A 15,289-nucleotide genomic window follows, 5' to 3' on the forward strand; every position below is an offset into this window, starting at 1 on the left:
GGGTCACCCAAAGAAGGTCCTCCCACCACTGAGATATGGGGTAAAAATGGCACTTTGGGTGCTACATTTTGTCAGTCAGATCATCTGAGGTCAAAGAACATGGGCACAGAAAACGAACAGGAGGCAACTTTTAGGAGTTAAATAAAAAGAAGTGAGAACTTTAATAACTAAAAAAAAAAATGCTTTATACTTTTGCCATTAGGCATGTATTGGAAGTTTTAGAGTTGAATTGTAATACATGATTTGGTGTCAAATATTTCCTGAGAATCTTTCTTCACACTAACCATCTGATCAGGGGTTCATATCCCCATCTCGATTGTTCACATCTTATCTGCTGAAGGATGAAAGGCTGCGTTGGCCAATCGGAACTGAAACCAGAGACTTTTAGGTTGACATGGATGCCTACCATTAACAGCTGGTTATTTTACCTCCCATGCCACTCCTCTCCTAGGATGGGTCTTTCCGTCTTTCCCCTATTACATGGGGTGCCTCCCGTAGTTTCAGAATATACTGTATTTCCTGTGGATGTTTAGTAGATCCTTCATTTTCCAAGTCGAATGTGGTGGCATTGGTCTTTCTTGACTTGGAGCACACTGTTTCTTTGGTTGTATTTGACCATCTTGTATGGCATGGTTTGGGGTTTACTTGTAGTTCTTGGTGTCAGTCCTACTCTATTTCCTAGGTTTCCGGCATAGTTTACCTGGTTAATTTTGGTGGAGTTCAGGCCTCTAGTATATCCTACCGGGTGGTGGGAGTCTTCTGGATTCTCAATAGTGCCGTAGAGACCTAATATTTCCCTGGGTTGGACTGAGGATGCCAGGTTTCCTAAAGTTCGTTAATGCCCTGTATTTCGTCAATGCCTCCTGTGTTTCCCAAAGTTGGTAAAGCCATGTGTTTCCCTGCGTTGGGTCTATGGCTTCTGTGTTTTCTAGTGTGTGTTTGAAGTGCATCCTATATTCTCATTCAGGCCTAATCTGTTGTATGGATTGCTTTGGGATTTTGAATTATTTACTTATTTCTATGTATATTGCACTGCACCAAAATAAAATAATCTCTGGCTCCAGAGAATAACAAGCATTGGCATAGCCAATAGGTCTCGCCTTAGAGATCCAATACGTTTTTAGCCACGCAGCACATTATCCTGGGTGCTACAACGTGTACTGTTCTTTAACATGGACACTTTGACACTAATAGGCATATTATAGGACTACATTGTGAAGTACTTAAAGTTTTTTTTGTACAGCTATTAGCTTTGTCTATGCTGTCAAGGTAGGGTAGGGTGGGCAGTTCGATGGTTCCAGGCACAAGCCGACAAGAGAGCGCTTGGAGGAGAGGAGGTGTTTGTAGACACTGACTTGGTGGTAGTGGGTTTGAGACCAGACCTCCCAGATGTTTGCACAGCCAAACGCTACTCTAATAATGAAGGAAGACGTGAGCCCGCATGGGCTGTGGGGCAGCGCATGGTGGCTTGGGTAACACCTCCTGGCATAAAGGGTACACGTGAGGGGAGTGTTAAGGCCACCTGAACGAATGACCAAGTCAGATGTTGGCATCTTCCATCGGGCCAGCTGCTGGAGGGGTGAACTGGTTTATCTGGCTCTGGAGCCTGTCTTACTGTTCCAGAAGCACAGCCCCTGACTCGAGACGAGACTATTACGCTCTCCTGTTTTTCCTGATCTGTAAACTGCACTAAGCGGAGGGGTGGCACTGGGGTTGTTAAAGTCGGCAGCCTGAGTAATGCGCTTTCGCAATACAGCACCGGTAAAGTTCAGCTCATCATTTGATAATGTCAACAGTCGCACAGCAGAGAACTTCTAAGCCCTGTCACAAGACACTCAAAACAAGCATGTGAATGCAGCTGCAGCGTCCCGCGAGTGGAGTGCGCGTGTAAACTACACTAAGCAGAGAGGTGGCGCTTAGGTTGTTAAAGCCGGAAGCCTGAGTAATGCGTTTTCGCAATACAGCACTGGTAAAGTTCAGCTCCTAATTTGATAATGTCAACAGTCGCACAGCAGAGAACTTCCAAGCCCGGTCACAGGACACTCAAAACAAGAGCGGACGCGAATGCAGCTGCAGCGTCCTGTGAGTGGTGCGTGCGCGCTCGCGAGCCGCTGCTCGTAACTGCAAGCCATAGGCCGGAAGTCCAGAGCGATTCCAAGAGGTCGTTTTCCAAATGCAGCGCATGCGCGCTGCACTAGGCTCAACCTAAAAAGGATGAATAATTTGCTGTCTTCAAGCTTGATGGGTTCAGTGCAGAGGAGCCTTTCATTTCATATATTTGTGCATATGTTGCTGCAGTGAGCACCTCCACTGAGATAAAGAGGTGTTGTATAGTAGAGAGGTGTGGTGCAGCGGCCGTTGCAACTGACTTTGGAGCACAGGGCTCACAGTTCGATCCCCGGTGTCAGCTCAGCTTAGCACCGTGTGACTCGGGCCAATAGCTCACATAATTTCCACAAAGGCCCCCAGCGCCTTGGGACCCATAAGGGTGAATAGTTTGCGCTTTACAAATACGGATTTATTCACTATTATTTATAGTCAGTTGTGTTTCACTAATGAAGTGAGCCCTTTCTAGATTAGGAGGTGTTGAAGAGGTGCATCTGTTCCTGCAGTAAGCACCTCTGCAAGATAAAGAGGTGTTGTACAGTTGCTGCATTTCACTGCACACCTACCCCTCGTACGCCAGCTTAAAAAAAAACCTCAAAACCCACCTCCTTAACTACTACTGGGGTTCCTAATCCTGTGCCCGACTCCTGAACTCCTCTCACTATACCATATCTGTCCCTGTAATATAGGGCCTTCTTACTGTAATCAAACTTACCTATATTACCAGTATTATACTGCTTCAGCTCTTGCTTCATTCCTCCTTGACTTTGTAATATTGTTGTTTTTTACTTTGTTCTTATGCTTTTTATACCACTTGTGGCCTTATTCTATCATGATCATGTAAAGCGCTCTGATACCTCTGGGTCTAGCCAGCGCTATATAAAACTTTTTAAATAAATAAATAAGTGAGCCCTTTCTAGATTAGGAGGTGGTGTTCCTGCAGTAAGCACCTCTCCGGGATAGTGAGGCTGTAGATGGTTAATGCAGTCCCCGCCTGCTGAATCACCATTGAGTGTTTTTCCCGAATAAAGAGATGCTCCATAGTTGGATCTGCCCTGCCAGGCACACTGCATTAAACACTACATCTGGATATGTAAACGCTGATAGTAGGATTAGACCCTACTAGCATTATTCGTGTCTTTTCATTTGGCTTTATTCAGACGAGGGACAGCTGCATTATCCTCTGGTCTCGTTGTAAAATACAAGCTGGCTTGATGTACCTTAAAACCCGTAAATGTTAATAAGCGAGTCCAGTGCCTCCGCAAAAGATTACCTTTCATAACCAACCTGCACTGAATGCCAGGGACCAGGGGAGCCTAGGACAGCGGAGCAGCTTGAACTCCCATGAAATGTGTTGCAACCAAGCATCATGGACGTTACATCACTGTTGGTGGTTGTCTACCATGCCCTCTCCCGATATTTCCTCTTGATTCTACTTAACACGAGTTATCCGGATCTCTTAGAGAAGAGTCTTTTTAAATCTGAACCTACAATGAATAGTGACAATGTCACTGGCAGAATCCAGCTGGAGTAGAGCTCGGTTCAGACAAGGAGAGGTTTGCTGGAGAGAAACTGAAGGAGTGAGGGTGGAGAGAAGTGTAAGAAAGAATAGAGAGGCATACATATGAGAGGGATAGAAAGCAAAGGACCAGAGATGGAAGAGGAAGGAGGAAGCTTGAGAAAAATGATGGGCAGAAAAGATGGGGGAAAAGAAAATGGAGGGTACGACATACATCAAGAGAGATGAGAAAGGTTTAAATGGAAGTAAAGGGAAGAGAGAAGGAGTTAAAGGGAAAGTATGAGGTTGTAGAAAGAGCGAGCAAGAGGGAACTTGGAGATGGAGCAAGGCAAAGAATAAGGGAGAGAACTGGAGAGTGAGATTTGAGAATGAATGCATGGAAGAGGTGAGAACAGAGAAAAGGAGAAGAGACGTGTGCAGAGAATGACCGATGTCTTAGTGTGTCAGTGGGAAAAATATGACTGGGATTGGTATCTGCAGGAGCAAATTGAGATGGGGGGGAAATAGGGTACAAGGAGGCTTTATGTGTCCTTCATAGTATTTTAAGGTGGTGGCATGATTACTGGTCGAATATACTTTCAAGTGAACCATATTGCCCAACTTCCCAAATATTTACCGGGGAAACAGTCAACATCTATTCCTGTAACATGGTCATTAAAGGTGTCCATTTGTTTTCCAATATTTACCCAAACCAATGTTTGACCACATTTTGAACTATCAGCTGGCTCAGTATGATTTCCAGTTTCCAGTTTTGTATTACTTTTCCTTGGGATAAAAAAACAAACAATTCTCCTGCAAAGTACAGTTTAAAGTCCTATTCTGGTTTGATCAATGGTATTGGTTGCCCATTGGTTGTTGGATGATCTGCCAAAAAATGACAGTCCCTTCCCGACACTTTAATACCCAAGATACTCCTTTGCAGCAAGGTGTTTTTACTGTCTCCTTGGATATAAGACAGTCCTACCTAGAAGCACTGGTACTGTGACAGACAGTACATCAAACATATTTAGGAGTGTTGATTCTCATATGGAGGTGACGGGAAGGGTCCCTAAAGTACACTGTAACAGTGTTGCCTCTCAGCTGCCTCAGACCAGGATCACTGAGCTTAATCTGCCTATCTAGTAAATCCCACAAATTCCCCTGCAAGGAAATCCTATTTCCAATAAAGACAGCTGATCCAATGCCTTTCTACAGTCATAGTACAGAAAGGTGTGCTCCAATCAGGCCTAGCAAGTGCATGCTAATCAGGTAAGTGTAACTGCCTATAAGATGGTGCAGGGAGGTGAGAGCAGGGTTGGGCTCTGCCCTGGGGTTTTCACCTTGAATAAGGGCACAGCAGAGGTCTGGATCTTTAAATACAGTAAGGCAGAGCGATGCATGCAGGCTGCACTTTTAAGCATGGAATGTGCTTCTGGAGCGGCTTTTACTTCAAGCTTTTGGTCTCTTCTTTGCATCCTAGGACGGAAACCATGTTGGAGAAACTGCTCACAAACTGGATGTCCATTTGCCTGTACTCCTTCCTGAGGGTAAGTAAAGCATTTACCGAGTCAACCATCTTCTCCAGGAAGTCCAAAGAGACACTAGACACTGACCTTTGAGGCGCTCTTGGGTAAACAGCAAAACCTCAAGCACCCATGACAAGAGGCAGTCTGGTCAGATAGTGCTCTCTTGTTGATTATTCGCTCTAATCATTGTCAAAAGTGATTGTCTATGCACTGCTACCGACCCCTTCCACTGTTTGAGGGTTGTTGCTTTTACCTTGTCATGTTACCAACCCAGCCTTTATTGTGAATTTTGTTTTCCTCAGCCTGAGTGGAGGTTAACTGCTCTGCTCAAGAGACGGGATACCCTGAGCCACCGCCTATGAGGGCGTTCTCCATTTTACTCCCAGCGCTAGGTTACCAACCACACGTTCTTGTTGGTTTGGCGGAAACTCCCTCTACAACAATTTCAACCACACTTTCATTTTTCCTGCATTGGTTTGTACTGCCAAGTTTCATCGCTGTGAGTAAGCAGTATTGCTCCTTGATTCGTTCATGGGTGCAAGTCAGCAGTCTTGCTCCTTGGGTCTTTCATTGGTGTGAGTCAGCAGTACTGCTCCTTGGTTCTTGCATTGGTGTGAGTCGGCAGTACTGCTCCTTGGTTCTTGCATTGGTGTGAATTAGCAGTCTTGCTCATGGGTTCTTGCATTGCTGTGAGTCCGCAGTCTTGCTCCTTGGTTCAGTCATTGGTGTGCCTCAGCAGTACTACTCCTTGGATCTTGCATTGGTGCGAGTCTGCAGTCTTGCTCCTTGGTTCTGTCATTGCTGTGAGTCAGCAGTACTGCTCCTTGGATTTTGCATTGGTGTGAGTCTGCAGTCTTGCTCCTTGCATTGGTGTGAGTCAGCAGTCTTGCTCCTTGGATCTTGCATTGGTGTGAGTCAGCAGTCTTGCTCCTTGGGTCTTGCAATGGTGTGAGTCAGCAGTCTTGCTCCTTGGGTCTTGCAATGGTGTGAGTCAGCAGTCTTGCTCCTTGCATTGGTGTGAGTCAGCAGTCTTGCTCCTTGGGTCTTGCAATGGTGTGTCAGCAATCTTGCTCCTTGGTTCTTTCATTGGTGATTCATCAGTCTTGCTACTTGGGTCTTTCATTGGTGTGAGTCTGCAGTCTTGCTCCTTGGTTCTTGCATCAGTGTGAATCAGCAGTATTGCTCCTTAGTTCTTGCATTGGTGTGAGTCGGCAGTACTCCTCCTTGGTTCTTGCATTGGTGTGAGTCGGCAGTACTGCTCCTTGGTTCTTGCATTGGTGTGAGTCAGCAGTACTGCTCCTTGGTTCTTGCATTGCTGTGAGTCTGCAGTCCTGCTCTTTGGTTCTTGCATTGGTGTGAGTCAGCAGTACTGCTCCTTGGATCTTGCATTGGTGTGAATTAGCAGTCTTGCTCATGGGTTCTTGCATTGCTGTGAGTCCGCAGTCTTGCTCCTTGGTTCAGTCATTGGTGTGCGTCAGCAGTACTACTCCTTGGATCTTGCATTGTTGTGAGTCTGCAGTCTTGCTCCCTGGTTCTGTCATTGCTGTGAGTCAGCAGTACTGCTCCTTGGATTTTGCATTGCTGTGAGTCTTCAGTCCTGCTCTTTGGTTCTGACATTGGTGTGAGTCAGCAGTCTTGCTCCTTGGGTCTTACATTGGTGTGTCAGCAATCTTGCTCCTTGGTTCTTTCATTGGTTAGTCAGCAGTCTTGCTACTTGGTTCTTTCATTGGTGAGTCAGCAGTCTTGCTACCCCACGCAGCTCCCCACCCCGACTGCAGTGGTATCGTAGCGCCTCAATTGAAGCTGCCTTTCCTCGCATTGCTATTTATATTTTTCATTGCTGCCAATTTAATATTTAAATAATTTAGCCTTGCAGCGCGCAGTCAGTGGAATCGCATTGTGCCTTTAATTGAAATCAGTTCACTGTATTATCAAGCGCGCAGTCAGTGGAATCGCATTGTGCCTTTAATTGAATCTATTTCACTGTATTATCATTGCATAGCTTTGTTTTCGAGGTATTGCCCCAATCCAGTTTAGTTTCTGGCCTGCTGCCATCTTGTAGTTTATTGTTGTGCCTCCCTGCCCGGACCTCCACCCCGCCCTCCGCCTCCCAGCTGACCCTCCCTCCCACTGATACAACTGGCCCTACCCTCCGGCATCTTCTCTGTGACCGTCCTGAATTCCTCCAGAAGCGGTCGCTCCCCACGCAGCTCCGCACCCCGACTGCAGTGGTATCGTAGCGCCTCAATTGAACCTGCCTTTCCTCGCATTGCTATTTATATTTTTCATTTCTGCCAATTTAATATTTAAATAATTTAGCCTCGCAGCGCGCAGTCAGTGGAATCGCATTGTGCCTTTAATTGAAATCAGTTCACTGTATTATCAAGCGCGCAGTCAGTGGAATCGCATTGTGCCTTTAATTGAAATCAGTTCACTGTATTATCAAGCGCGCAGTCAGTGGAATAGCATTGTGCCTTTAATTGAATCCATTTCACTGTATTATCATTGCATAGCTTTGTTTTCGAGGTATTGCCCCAATCCAGTTTCGTTTCTGGCCTGCTGCCATCTTGTAGTTTGTTGTTGTGCCTCCCTGCCCGGACCTCCACCCCGCCCTCCGCCTCCCAGCTGACCCTCCCCCCTCCACCATCCATTAATGACAGATGCATTTGCGCACAGCGTTCACGCACAGCGGTCGCGCCCCATGCGCGCCGAAGGTGCGCCAAAGGTACGCCCGTCTATGCCCGTCCGCGCCTGGACCGCGCCCAACGCCAGACCCCCTGGCCCCTGCAAACCACACTCCTCCCACTTAACGTATGCCGCCGACACCCTCCTAGCCCTTAACCCCAGACGCACACCACAATGCTACGAGGCTGCCCCAGGACGTAACCAAGGCCCCTTCGCCTGCCCTCATGCAAGTTCGCCTGCATCAAGACCCACACCAAATCCACTAACTCCAAACACTACTCTGACCCTAACCACCTGAAGTGCATCCTGTTGAACACCCGCTCGGTCCACAGACACTCCACTGAACTCTGGGACCTACTCGACACTGCTTCACCGGACATCGCCTTCCTTACAGAAACCTGGATGAACGCCTCTTCTGCACCCAACATCGCCATAGCCATCCCGGACAACTACAAGATCATCCGAAAAGACCGCTCCAACCAAACAGGAGGAGGCATCGCCATCGTCCATAAGAACACCGTCAGAATCACGACCAGCCTCGACGATAACCTTATAACCGCCGAACACCTCCAATTTCAGATCCACACCGACCCCAGGTCCACACTTAGAGGAACCCTCATCTACAGACCACCAGGAACCCGTAAACAATTCAGCGAAGACATCACTGAATTCATCAGCCCACATGCCCTCGCCTCCGAGAACTACACTCTACTGGGAGACCTCAACTTCCACCTGGAAAAGAATAACAACAGCAACACGACCGCCCTCCTGGACAACCTGGCCAATCTCTGACTCAAACAACTTGTTGACACCCCCACCCACTTAGCCGGACACACGCTCGACCCTATCTTCACCTCCAGCAAACTCATCTCCTTCGATCACACCACAGCTCTCCATTGGACGGACCACAGCTGCGTTCACTTCAGCTACAAAAAGACCACGACCCACGTCCCACCACAACCCATTCCACGAAGAAACTGGAACAAAATCACCCCCGACCAACTCTTCACATCGCTTAACCAAAACCCTCCTGCCATATCATCGGACCCAAACCAAGCCGCCATCAAACTCACACAATGGATCACCCACTGCGCTGACGAATTAGCGCCCCTGAAAAACCACCAGATCAAACAAGGTAGCAAAAAGGCCCCCTGGTTCAACGAGGACCTTAAGAAATCCAAGAAACTATGCCGTACTCTCGAGAAAACATGGAGAAAAAACCCAACCACTGACAACCTGACCACCTTCAAGACAGCCACCCGCAAACACCACCAACTGATCAGATCCACCAAGAAATCAGCATTCAAGGATCGACTCGACAACAATGCCCAAAACAGCAAAGAACAATTCAACATTGTTAAAGAATTTACCAACCCCTCCGCAGCCTCAAACGACATTACTCCCTCCCAAGACCTCTGCGATTCGTTATCCTCTTTCTTCTACAACAAAATCGCCGACATACATAACAGCTTTGAGAACATTTCCAATGAACAATCCACTCCACCCACCTCCGAACCTAAACCACACTCTAACATCCTTAACGCCTGGAACACAATCACCACTGAAGACACCATCCGCCTAATGAACTCCATCCATTCAGGTTCGCCAACCGACCCCTGTCCCCACCATATCTTCAACAAAGCAGACTCCATCATCGCACCCCATCTCCGTGACGTCATCAACTGCTCCTTCAACTCCGCTACCTTCCCGGAAAGCTGGAAACACGCAGAACGCAGCGCCCTCCTGAAGAAACCCACAGCAGACCCCTCTGAACTTAAGAACTACCGCCCCATCTCCCTCCTCCCATTCCCTGCCAAAGTCATTGAGAAAGCCGTCAACAGGCAGCTCGACGCCTTCCTTGAATCCAACAACTCCCTCGACTCCTCACAGTCCGGCTTTCGAGCCAAACACAGCACCGAAACCGCCCTTATTGCAGCGACAGACGACATCCGAACACTACTGGACAACGGAGAAACAGTTGCCCTCATCCTACTCGACCTCTCCGCCGCCTTCGACACAGTCTGTCATAGCACCCTCATACAACGCCTCAGCAACATCGGAATACAAGGAAAAGCTTTGGACTGGATCATCTCGTTCCTCGCCGGAAGAACCCAGAGAGTCCGCCTCCCCCCTTTCAAATCAGAGGCCACCGAAGTCATCTGCGGAGTACCACAAGGATCATCACTCAGTCCCACCCTCTTCAACGTTTACATGAGCCCCCTCGCATCCATCGCGCGACAACACAACCTTAACATCATCTCTTACGCTGACGACACCCAGCTGATCCTTTCCCTTACCAAAGACCCTAACACCGCCAAAACCAATCTTCATGAAGGCATGAAAGAAGTAGCCGAATGGATGAAAAGCGGCCGCCTAAAACTTAACTCAGACAAAACGGAAGTCCTCATCCTAGGATCATCCCCCTCTGCCTGGGACGACTCATGGTGGCCATCGGCCCTGGGCACGGCACCCATACCCACAGACCACGCACGTAACCTAGGCTTCATCCTAGACTCCTCCCTCTCGATGACCAGACAAGTAAACGCCGTCTCATCCTCTTGCTTCAACGTACTTCGTATGCTCAAAAAAATCTTTCGCTGGATCCCCACCGAAACAAGAAAGACTGTCACCCATGTACTGGTCTCAAGCCGACTGGACTATGGAAACACCATCTACGCCGGAACCACAGCCAAATTACAGAAAAAACTCCCAACGCATCCAAAACGCATCAGCCAGACTCATCTTGGACATCCCGCGTCAAGCTCACATTACCGGCCACCTGAAAGACCTCCACTGGCTTCCCGTCAACAAGAGAATTACGTTTCGTCTCCTCACCCACGCACACAAGGCCCTCTACAAACTAGGACCCGAATGCCTCAACACACGACTGTCCTTCTACACTCCTACCCGCCAACTAAGATCCTCCAATCAAGCCCTCGCCGCAGTTCCGCGCATCCATAGATCCACCATGGGAGGTAGATCCTTCTCCTACTTGGCGGCCAAAACCTGGAACTCCCTCCCCTCCCACCTTCGCTTTACCCAGAACCACATCTCCTTCAGGAAAGAACTTAAAACCTGGCTATTCGATAAATAATGCACCCCCTCCCCCAAGCGCCTTGAGACCCTCTGGGTGAGTAGTACGCTATACAAATCCCTGAACTTGAACTTGGGTCTTTCATTGGTGTGAGTCAGCAGTATTGCTCCTTGGTTCTGTCCTTGCTGTGAGTCAGCAGTACTTCTCCTTGGATCTTTAATTGACGCGAGTCAGTAGTCTTGCTCCTTGGTTCTGACATTGGCGCGAGTCAGCAGTCTTGCTCCTTGCATTGGTGTGAGTCAGCAGTCTTGCTCCTTGGGTCTTTCATTGGTGGGTCAGCAGTCTTGCTCCTTGGGTCTTTCATTGGTGTGTCAGCAGCCTTGCTCTTGGTTCTGACATTGGCGTGAACCAGCAGTCTTGCTCCTTAGTTCTTTCATTGGTGTGAGTCAGCAGTCCTACTCCTTATTCAAGAGTTTTATATAGCGCTGGCTAGACTCGGAGGTATCAGAGCGCTTTACATGAGGTTCCACAAAAAATTCATTACAAGATTACATCAGTTCCAATTTACATCAGATGCTAGACAAACAAATTCAAGAGCGTAGAAGACGAGATGATTGAAGTGTAGAGGGGGAGGGGTATGGGTGGAGGGATATTAGGGAGATACGGCAGAGAGACGAAAGGAAAGTCCGTCCATGGGCAAGGGTTACCTGCACTCTACTCTGTTACCAGCAAAGCTCCTTATTTCACTTGATAGGGCTATCTACCTTACCATATCGCCTCTAAATCCCTGCGCCTTGTGACATTTCCCTGATTTTTGCTTCCCACTCTCTGCAGGAGGCGGCAGGTGAGCCCCTCTACCTGCTCTTCCGCGCCATTAAATACCAAGTGGACAAGGGGCCAGTGGACGCTGTTACTGGCAAGGCCAAGCGCACGCTGAATGACAGCCGCCTGCTGCGAGAGGACATAGACTACCGTGCCATGCCGTTGACCGTGTTGGTGAAAAGCGGGAACACTGTCGAGACCCAGCGTGTTCCCGCACGGGTGCTGGACACAGACACCATCACCCAAGTGAAGGAGAAGATCCTGGACCAGGTGTACAAAGGGATGCCTTTCTCCCAGAGGCCGAGCGCGCACTCCTTGGATCTGGGTAAGATCCAGCCCTGCTTCTGATGGTCTCTGCAGTTTTGTCTGCATGCTGGAACTTCCTGTGTGCACGCTAGAACTTCCTGTGTGCACGCTGGAACTTCCTGTGTGCATGCTAGAACTTCCTGTATGCTACTTCACATTTGTAACCATGTGTGCTCCTCATCTGCAACTATTCTCTCTGCTTGCCAGTCAGTGTCTCTGAATGCATGTGTGTTTTCACTCGACCTGGGTGAGGCTTATGGCTCTTTCAGTCTGCATCTGTAACCCTTCTGCACACACAAGTTATTTCTATCAATGCCTCTATGCCTGGCAATCAATCTGTCAGACTTCATGTATTCCATGTCTGCAGCAGAGCTCCCACTGTGTGTCTGCAGCCTTCCTCATGTTTCATATAAACAGCAGCACTGATGGCATCTGCAAACCCATCTCTATAGCCCTGTCAGTCACAATCTTCTCCTTTGACCACACATGCATGTCTACCCTGACGTAGTTTTCAAAAGCCCACCTTGTTTACCTCTTATAAACAAATGTACAGAATGCTTTATGTGGTCAGTTTCATTTCTCTGTAAACATGTGCATTGATAGGTCTGTGAAAAAAGAACAATTGATGGACAGAATGCTGAACAATGTCATACATTCACCCCAGTACAGAGATATGGGCCTAAATCCATCATATTTGTTTCTCCCCATGCCATTCTAGTTTAAACCCAGCCATATGCAAATCAGTCTTGGCCCTGCTCCCCATTGGCACAATCCAGTCCGAACTGCCAGGCCAGGTTCTCCCTGACCAGAAACAAACATCCCGGGACTGGGTTTGGGGTATCACCCCTCATAAGCCAGGCTAGCTTGACTCCAGAGGCATGGAGAGTAAGGGACCCACGTCTGGGCATACCCGTCCCACTCGGGGTGACAAATGCAAAAGGAACAATTCCCAGGATGCTAGTTTAGCAGTTCGGGCTGGACTGTTCCCATTAGGCACAGGGTCAGAGCTGATTTGCATATCGCCATTGTCTAACCCGGGGTGGTGTGGAGTGCAAAAAACGATGGATTTGGGCCCAGATCTTTGGACTGGGATGAGTGTGTGACATTGATCCACATTCGGTCCATCACCTGTTGTATTTGCATATTCCGCCCTAAGTGCGCTGGGGATGCCCAGACGTGGGTCCCAGGAACTCCACACCACTGGAGTCAAGCTAGCCGGGCTGATGAGAGGTGTTACCTCGAAACCGGTCCGGTCCTCGGATGCTTGATTCCGTTCTGGGAAGGACATGGCTTTTGTAGTTCGGACTGGACTGTTCCCATGGGGCACAGGGTCAGAGCTGATTTGCATATCGCCATTGTCTAACCCGGGGTGGTGTGGAGTGCAAAAAACGATGGATTTGGGCCCAGATCTTTGGACTGGGATGAGTGTGTGACATTGATCCACATTCGGTCCATCACCTGTTGTATTTGCATATTCCGCCCTAAGTGCGCTGGGGATGCCCAGACGTGGGTCCCAGGCACTCCACACCACTGGAGTCAAGCTAGCCGGGCTGATGAGAGGTGTTACCTCGAAACCGGTCCGGTCCTCGGATGCTTGATTCCGTTCTGGGAAGGACATGGCTTTTGTAGTTCGGACTGGACTGTTCCCATGGGGCACAGGGTCAGAGCTGATTTGCATGTGGAGTGCAAAAAACGATGGATTTGGGCCCAGATCTTTGGACTGGGATGAGTGTGTGACATGATCCACATTCGGTCCATCACCTGTTGTATTTGCAGGGTCCAAACTGGGGTGGCATGGTGAGCAAAAGAAGAATGGATTAAACCCAGATCTTTGTGACTGGGGGTGAATGTTTGCATTGTTCTGCATTCTGTCCACCAACTGTTCCTTTTGGATTGAAAGGTCTGTAACAATCCCCCAGTTTATCTCTGCTGCATGCATGTAACAACTCTTTGCTTCCAGTACATCGCTGTAACTCTGTGCGTGATCCATGCCTGTAACAAGTCGCCCATGCAACAACTGATCAGTGTTTTGCACACCTGTAACAATGCACCCAGCTGTCAATCTATTTCGCTAACTGTGTGTGCGCGCTCTGAGCCTTTACCAGTTTCCCCAAATGCTAATTTATCTCTGCAACGGATTGGGTGCTCCAAGTCCACAACAACTATCAGTCCAACTCAAATTGTGTATGGTGGTGTGCTCCGTTGTGCGCTCCGTCATGCTAACCGCACTTTCCCTTGCTAGTCCCTGTGTTAGTGCTCCACACCTGTAACAATGCTCCAATCTGCCAAAACCTCTGTAAATGTCTGCTCCTCAGGCCTGTGACGGCCTCCCACTTGCCAGTCCCATTCTGCAAAATCATCTGAATGGCACCTGTATGTAACAAAGCCCCCCTATCTCTTATAACTGTCAGCAGACCTTCAAGCATACAACTGGTTTGCAATCTCACAATACCCCTAGCAATCATGATTGTAATCATTAAACAGTCCTTATTTGGAGTATTTGTGAAGCGCTTCATGGAGGTGGCAGGTGCAAAGGACGGGTTTCTGAGCACACGCCCCACAACTTGATGAATGAACCTCCCTTCCAATCTGTACCTGTCTCTGATCAGCTTTGCTCTGCCCATGCCTCTGTGTGAGCGCCTCCTGTCTAGCATTGTGTGCATTGTTGATGTGAAGGAGCGCTAACCTCCTTGTGACGAAAAAATATTTATTTCAACCTCAGACTTGAGGGGTTTAATGCTGTCATTCCTCTTAAAGTCTGATTTCTTGATTTTCTTCTGCCCTCATCCCATCTCTCCACTCCTCCATTCCTCCTCGCCTGCCGTGTTCCTTGTTTCCAGAATGGCGTTCTGGCGTTGCTGGCCACCTCACCCTATCCGATGAAGACCTCACCTCGGTCACGCAGAACCACTGGAAGCGCCTGAATACGCTCAGTCACTACAAGGTGAGATAGAGTCTCTTCTAGGCCCGAAGCTGAATGATTTCTAACCTGTCCTTTGAGGGTCACAACAGGACACGGGTCCCAGCTCCTGTAGGCTGTACCAACCAATGCATCGCAGTACGTGGAGGACTAGGGCACTAACTAGCTTTTAACAACGCCAGAAGTCCAATTGGGTAGCATGGATGGACATACAGCCCACCAGCTCAGCAGTTAGAACCCAAAAGCTTCCCTTTGCGCTTTCCTAATTGATGACGTGATGATGCTTGCACAGTTTGTTGTACCACTGGTGTCACATGGTCCCAATACTAGTAGACGATAGTTATTCCTTCTTGGCACTTGATTCTTCAAGGCAGTAGTAAAGGCTTACTCCT

The 15,289-nt window shown here is 48.5% G+C and overlaps 1 protein-coding gene across 4 annotated transcripts in view; it reads left to right on the forward strand.

The window, feature by feature from the left end:
• PLXNB3 (plexin B3) overlaps positions 1–15,289 on the forward strand; it is a 297,888-nt gene that overhangs the window by 269,930 nt on the left and 12,669 nt on the right. For all 4 annotated transcript variants that reach the window (XM_086940225.1, XM_086940224.1, XM_086940226.1 and 1 more), the window contains 3 exons: positions 5,085–5,151; positions 11,684–11,996; positions 14,818–14,921. In XM_086940225.1, the coding sequence (XP_086796351.1) occupies positions 5,085–5,151; positions 11,684–11,996; positions 14,818–14,921 (484 nt within the window). The remainder of the gene's footprint in view (positions 1–5,084; positions 5,152–11,683; positions 11,997–14,817; positions 14,922–15,289) is intronic.

Source organism: Lissotriton vulgaris, chromosome 10 (genome assembly GCF_964263255.1).
Source record: "Lissotriton vulgaris chromosome 10, aLisVul1.2, whole genome shotgun sequence".
NCBI lineage: Eukaryota > Metazoa > Chordata > Amphibia > Caudata > Salamandridae > Lissotriton > Lissotriton vulgaris.